Genomic DNA, 7280 nt, shown 5'->3' with positions numbered 1-7280 from the left:
TTACACACAATATGAAATTTATTTTATTGGTGGTAATGTACAAGAATTATACAGCTGGTTTGCTTTACACCCTACAGAATTACTGTTTATCTCTGTACATCAAATATGGGCTTTAACGGCTCACAAATACGTAAGGGGACACTTGAGTGGACAACTCAAAAAGGGGGGAATGTGGGGAGCCAATTAGACAAAGGACAATATAAACTCCTCCAGAAGATTTTTATGTTGGTTCTGAATAAATGTATTAAAAAAAAAAAAAAAAAAAAAAATACAGCTATGGTCTACACACTTCCAGGGCCCAAATATCGCCTATGCATGACACAGTTAGAAACGTAGGCAGATCTCTTACATATCTGTATCCGTCGCTGTAGCTTAACTTAACGTGTTAATTCATGTTCTGTTAAGTAAGGATATTCAACATGTTCTGAAAGTAGCTGAATAAGCAACAAATAAAAACAAAAAAACAAAAAGGGTAAAGGGCGCCACCTCCTCCAACATGCCTCTTACAGCTGTCCTGAACAGACTATCACTCCTTCCTGCGCTTCTTGTCGTGGTAGTCGTCCTTTGAGCGGCCGCTGGTTGAGGGCCTCTTAGAGCCGCCGTGCTGCTTGGCTTCCTCCAAGAACTTGTCCAAACCGAAGGGATCCTCTTCAAACTGGACTGGTCCGTCCCGCTTCTGTGCGTGGTCGGCACCGGAGAATTCTTTGCCAGGAGCAAACCGGCTGGAGGAAAGAAATTAAACATATTAGAATATGCAGCAAAAAGTCATGTTATTTCTCACAGCTAAAAGATCACATTTCACTGCACTCTGTGACAATCTTCGCGCAAGGACAGAGCAATTGTACAGGAGAGTCTGAGAGCAGGATTTAAGGACTTCACCTTCAGGTTCCGTAATAATCTCACTCAAAACCTTGATTTTTCCAGCGCTGGGACTTTTTGCGCAACACATCAACGAGCCATTTGTAATGTTGACTAGTGTAATTTTCCCGCCCTCATTGTGGGTTTTAGCTTCTTTTCTTACAGTGTATCATACAGGTGCTTGATTTAACCAGGTTCATGCACCCCTGCCCTCCACAGTTTACACAGTCAATGAGCAAAATCAAGGATCAAGTATTGTAGGTAATGGGAACACGGTCGCTAACAACTATAAAAACTAAATAGTCTGTCCTGTTCCTCCGTCACCTGTATTTTATCAGAACCGCATACCAACAGAAAAAGTTATCAAATATTAAGTCAAATCAAATGAAAGATTAACGGTTTTTCCAACTGGCCATAGAACTAGCCATTTATGAAATAATTTAAGTTTTTGGAAGAAAAGACGCTTCATTCATTTGGTCCATATCATTAGTTGATTTATGCCTAAAGAAAATATTGAATTATATTGCTAAACATCAAATAACTGTATGAACTGGTCATAAAAAATATAAGAGGAATATAAGTACTTGTTTTGCTTGAGTGCTTCAAGGTCATCTGTGTAGGTGTCCTTGTCAATATTTTTGCTGGGCCTGTAGATGTGTGAAGCCATGTCTTTGTTGCCGTGGAACGGCTTGTCGTAGACGTTGTACATGTCGTCCTCACCACCAGCGAAGCCACTGTCCATACCCTGAAAAGACAGAAAAGGTAAGCGACTAAAATAAGACAGAACAGTGCACAATAATGAAATGGCTTCTGTATAGATTCTTCTTCAGTTTTGCTGTGCTTCCTCTAGTACCCTTAAAAAGGGATAAATGCTGTCTAGTGGAGCTCAGTATATAAAGCCTTGTACACTAGAGATTTCTCTCCAATCAACACAAAATATTCTAAGCTGACGGTAATGTACATTGTAGTAGGTATGAAACTTTCTAACCTTGCTTTGATTGAAGAGCCTCTGGTCGTACTGAGCTTCGGAGGAAGAGCGAGGGTTGGGCATCCCCAGAGCGATCAGCTCACTGACGTCCCTCTCCTGGTCTCTTTGCAGCTTGGACCTGGCACAAGGAACAGAGTCGGAGATGAGGCACAATTCGCAACAAAAGCAAATCAACACACAAATGTAGTAGTAAAGAACTAAATAAGTAGTTAACATGATTTTAACTGGAATGTCTCTCAGTAAAATGCATACCTCTGCCAAGGCTAAACAATCCCCATCATATTCCATCAACTGCACCAAAAGTTAAACACTGAAAGGATCCATGGTGTCAAAGTTTCCCCAATCAGAATCCATGGATTGTTCCCTGTTTTTAACAGTGGAAATTCCTGGATCTGCCCGATGCCCTTCATCAACTTTACATTTAATGAGTTCTTCACTGACCCATTCAGCATCCTTCCACCAAGTTGTTTTTGTGTAATCTTGCTTACAAACAAATGGACAGGGGTGAAAAACTAATTTGACTTGGTAGAATTAATCCATTTTTATAAGCCTATAGGGGTTTTTTTATTAAATAACTGGGGACTTGAACATTCTGACTGTCTATCAGCAAACAGCCATCTCAAAGTTAAGTGGAAGGCAATTTTAAGATAACAAGGTTTGTGCCGTCAGACAGCTGGAATTGTGTCTGTAATGAGCCATCATCTGAATTTCAATTTCTCCACTCAACCAGGGAACCACAATTCAATCAATCGGCAACCGCTCACACAGACCTAACACACAAACACACACATACTGATCACACATGCTTAGTTCAATATTTCTGCCAGATGCATGCAGATTTAGCAGAGAGGGGTGGGTGAGTTCACATGCAGTGAGTTTTATAGTGTGTGTCCAGCACCTCTTATCAGGAGCTGCCCTCAAAATGTTCCTGTCGTGTTGTCTCTCTTTCCGTCTGTCATGGCGGATCTCATCACGTTCCCTGGCCTCGCCGTCTTCGCCACCTGCCATGTTAAACACAAAAAGGAAATTTTGAAAACAGAAAGGAAACCACATGAGCACGTATGATGTGGAATATTACAGCAGAAATATGATGTGAAAAGCAACATGGGGACTGAAAGAATTGGAGGAGGAAAGGAGAAAAGTGATGAGAAGAGGTAGAGGTGGGGTGTAGATGAAGATTGGGATGTAGTAGTAGAGAAAAGGAAAATGTTATGGATAGCAGGAGCGGGAAGACAAGGCGATGAGATACTGTTTGTCTTCAGTGCACATTTAGACAAAATCCCAGCTAACATACAGTATTGTCAGAATTTATCACAAATAATGTCAATATAGATGTTGCGACGCTAGTCAGTGCTTTCAAAATGCATGAACAAAAAATTTGGAAGACAGGTGGTGCTGCCACCAGTTTTCACATGCCTAGAGACCCCCCCCACACACATACATGTCCTTAAGAGTCAACTTTTCTACATCTTGCTGCTTCACTCACCTTTGTCTCCGTGACTTTTGATCCCCGCCCTGCGGTCTCGAGCCATTTGGGCCAGCTCCCTAAGTTTCTCCTCCTTTTTCTCCTTCTCCTTCTGGGCCATCTTCTTCTCTACCTGGGCTCTCATCTCCACTGCCTCCCTGGCCTTGAGACACAAACAGAATTTCGCTGTTATTTGGATGTCGGTTGAATGGTGCATATTTTAAGTAGTGCCATTATCCTAAACTGTTGATCGGCTCAACCAGAAGGATGGTGCAGTACCTTTCTGTCAGCGATGTAGAGCGCCTCAGCCAACTTGGCAAAGTTTTCATTGATATGAACTGTTTGCAGCCCCCTACCATCAGCAGCCAGACGTTTGTCGAGAGGAATGGTGTAGCCCTGAGAGATGTTACGAGAACCAAATTAGCAGAGAAGCAGCAACCGGGTAATTCAAGTTTATTTCTAGAAATTTTGATATAGAAGAAATAATTGTGGTGCCACGTTACCTTAGCGTTCTTCCAGTTGGAGATGCATGGAGGAATCTTCCACTCCTGCTGTTCCTTCACTGTCATCTAAAGAAAAATTAGGACATTTAGGTCAAAGATCTAAATGCATCAGGGTAGTAGTAAAAGCAAAACGTGTTACACATAAAAACTAATTTTCTCAAATGTTTAACTGTACCTTTCTGCTTGGAGAATGCAAGACAGGGGCAGGAGGAGAGGGGGGTCCTCTGGGAATCTTCTTGTTGATCCTGAAACACACAATAATACAACTTCATTATTTCCTTTAAATAAAAGGTGGCCATTATTACATATTCAACTGTTTAATTACCCAGTTTGTTAAGAAAGACAATTCCAACAAATGACCTTCAACTCTTTCTTTATGTTACATCCAGGTAAAAAAAAGATTTTTATTTGGCTGTGAACTTTAGATTTTCTAAGGCCATAACATTATGCTTAAACTTATTTAAGACTTTGTTAACAAACTGTGTCCAACGATGCTCTGAACATAGTAATTCTTCAAATTATATTAAATAATATATAGTCTATCAAGCCAGTCTTCACACATGACTTAATGCTGTTCTGAGACAGGTTGTTGACTTACTTGAAACGTGGAGGCTCCATGGGGTCTTTCTGCATCTCCACCATGCGGATCACTCTCTGTTTGGCCCCAGAGTTAAAAGCTACCCCCTGCTGGGATGGGGTGTATCTTGAAGAGAGAACAAAGCAGAAGAATTGGGTCAACATGGATAAACTTTTATTGTCCCGTGCATACATAAATACAAATGAACGAATAGTACCAACTTATGCGTTTCATAACACTTGATGTCATAACTGTGAACCTATGGCTTCACAATATTCAATCCCCACATTAATAAATGAAGGAAGTTGTAAAACTAGCCAACTGTCCCTTCTAAAACTTTGTTATAAATAGTGTTGAAATTGTTAGTTACTATTTTATATTTTACTGTGCGATAATGTTGTGTATCTCCAAAAGTGATACATACATAAAACGTACGCTTATTACTATGATGATTCATTCTTCTGCTACATACCTGATGTACTGTGCAGGAGCCTGTTTGTCTGCAGCTCTTACAGGCATAGCTGCAGCAATCTTCTGAGACACCTGCTTGTCCAAGGCAGCCCGAGTCTTATCTGTAAGCTATACACAACAATGACAATGTAAAGATGTTAACAAATGTTTTTATTCACCTCATAATTCAGTAGAGGTAAGAATGAATAAAACACTAACAAAAGCATTATATTTCTGATTGTAAATCCACTTTTCACATTTGCATAATTTACTCAACTCTACAGAGGAGAAGACAGATTTGATCACACAACATCAGCAGCTTCAACTTTCCAGTAAACAATGGATAAAACTAGTTAATGATCTTTGAGCTGTCAAATTTAAAATATCACTATCAACTGGTTCTGTAAGTAAACAGCATGTGTCACAGTTTTTTCCATACAAACAAATTCCACTATGTCTTACTTCTTTCACCGCCTCCTCGTCGGGCTTCTGTAGCTCTGGGGTGTCTTCATTTAGCACTTCCTTTGGCAGAAGGTCTGTGTATTTACTGAAGATCACCTGCAACAAGGAAGAATAAGAAATTATAGCAGACTGAGGAAGTCATCGTTTTCGTGATGAAATCAAAACATGATATGCAACATAACCATGGCTTGTTTGGACAATGTGCACCATAATGAAATGTGTAGTCTGTAGATGACAGGGGGAATAAACCATCGCGAAGCAAGTATTTTATTAAAAAGTCACTTATACAACTTCATAGAAAGACAAGTGTTTCTACAATTAATGTTTGCATACTACCAGCTTTAGACCAAGTTGGATCAGTCCTTTAATTTCAACAGGTCAAGTTACTTACTGATACATTCTATATGTGCACTGATGCGACAGATGAAGCAATAACCGGTTGTGTACCTTATCTTTGCTCTGTCCTTGTCTGGCGATAGAATCATATTTGACTTTTCCCTCTGCATCAACTTGCACCGCCAAGGCATTGGACGTCTTCTTCTTCCGGCCCATCTCCTGAGGAAACTGGGCGACATGGATCTCTGGGAAAGCTCCTCCATCTCCAAAGTCCTGCAGAAGCACAGATCCCACGGTGATCAGTGCTAACAGTCATTTCTACATTCAGTGTCATGACATCGTCATACGAAATCCACCAGAACCACCTCCAAAGAAATCAGAAACCCCCTTAAACGTTGTTCTCACGTTAAAGCGAGACGTGTAACTCGCGACTAACTTATTTACCTCGAGTGCACGCGGCACCCAGCTTTTCCTCTGTCCGTATTGAGGGGGCTCTCTGAGGGACGAAACCAGGGCATTGGAGTAGGACTTCTGGGCCTGGATCCTCTCCTCTGCCTCCAGCTGGTCCTGGGACAGCTGGGTCGGCGAAGGTAGAAAGCTGCACACACAATAAAACCAACATCAGTCACTTTGTTTTCCACGTAGTCGCGCCGCTGCTGTGAGGCCTAGCTAGCATTAGCCGAGTGTAACACGGTAGTTCGTTGCTTTATTCATTAGCTTTAGCAGTGTAAGCTAACGTACTGTCCTCACTACACACCAATAAACCCAGTTAAGGCAAACTAACGCAAACAGTTGACATTTCACTATCATACACTGGATAAACTTTGGAGTATCCATGCGCTTTTAGGCTAGCAGGCTACTGCTAATCACTTAGCTTCAGACATACGAGTTTAGCTAGCTAGCGTTAGCTGATGCTATTGGCATCATTAAAAGCCGAAGACGGAACAACAGACCAGTATCATCAAATCAAAACATTAAACACAGTATTGAGACCAGTAAACACGGACTGGAAATTGCATACAACCACAATTTGCTTCAATAAAAACACAAAACGCCTCAGCGCAGCACCCACCTCGTCAGAGACATTTTCCTTTCTTCCTTGGTGGAGAGCCGGCTGCTGCGCATGCGCGATGACAGCGCGGACGGTAATGCGTGAGATAGAAGCTGCTTAGCTTTTTTTCTGTTAGTTTATTTTTACACGATCGTAGTGTTTACGGTTTTCATTGACCAGCCGCCATCATGCACTATACTTATTAATGAAAATTATTATTATCTTAAGGATATAGAACAACTATAATGCATAATATTAGTTTAAATACATGAACATTAAACCAAATAATTGGGCCACTATGTGCTTGCTCAGTGTTAAATAATAGAAATGACAGCATGGTTGTTCATCTATGATCACTGTTTAAGAATGTAAATGAGTATAAGGAGTCCTTTATTTGCCCTGCAATGTGGACATTTGCAAACAACATTAACAATGGCTAGGTTTTGTTCAAGTGCCCCAGTACACCATGACTGTTTGGCAGTGGTCCAGCGTTCACAACACCAGGACCCTGAAAGTGTAGTGGCAGGCAACGTGGTTTAATTAAATCCAGCCAAGGACAATTTTATTGTTAGGCAGAAAATTCACAATAA

General features: G+C 41.0%; 1 protein-coding gene across 1 annotated transcript; it reads right to left on the bottom strand.

Moving 5' to 3' along the window:
- On the bottom strand, positions 1–6777 carry snw1 (SNW domain containing 1). The gene is made up of 14 exons (XM_062411494.1): positions 6712–6777; positions 6084–6237; positions 5751–5912; positions 5304–5399; positions 4864–4970; positions 4413–4517; positions 3990–4059; positions 3815–3880; positions 3591–3707; positions 3333–3474; positions 2745–2847; positions 1847–1964; positions 1443–1603; positions 1–722 (listed from the first exon to the last, which is right to left on the bottom strand). Exons 1-14 carry the CDS (start codon positions 6762–6764, stop codon positions 527–529), a joined length of 1650 nt encoding a protein of 549 aa, XP_062267478.1. The 5' UTR covers positions 6765–6777; the 3' UTR covers positions 1–526.
- Between the last annotated feature and the right edge of the window lie 503 nt (positions 6778–7280).

This window comes from Platichthys flesus, chromosome 18 (assembly GCF_949316205.1).
Source record: "Platichthys flesus chromosome 18, fPlaFle2.1, whole genome shotgun sequence".
Classification (NCBI taxonomy): domain Eukaryota; kingdom Metazoa; phylum Chordata; class Actinopteri; order Pleuronectiformes; family Pleuronectidae; genus Platichthys; species Platichthys flesus.
The sequence above is the reverse complement of the archived record's forward strand: the minus strand, read 5'-3'. Positions and strand labels throughout refer to the sequence as shown.

Excerpts from the sequence above, each read along its gene's own strand:
- snw1 (XM_062411494.1), bottom strand. The coding sequence starts at position 6,764 with ATGCGCAGCAGCCGGCTCTCCACCAAGGAAGAAAGGAAAATGTCTCTG. Across the intron at positions 4,060-4,412 it reads ATGGAGCCTCCACGTTTCAA|GATCAACAAGAAGATTCCCA; the intron begins GTAAGTCAACAA and ends TGTGTGTTTCAG. Across the intron at positions 2,848-3,332 it reads CAAAAGTCACGGAGACAAAG|GTGGCGAAGACGGCGAGGCC; the intron begins GTGAGTGAAGCA and ends TTAACATGGCAG.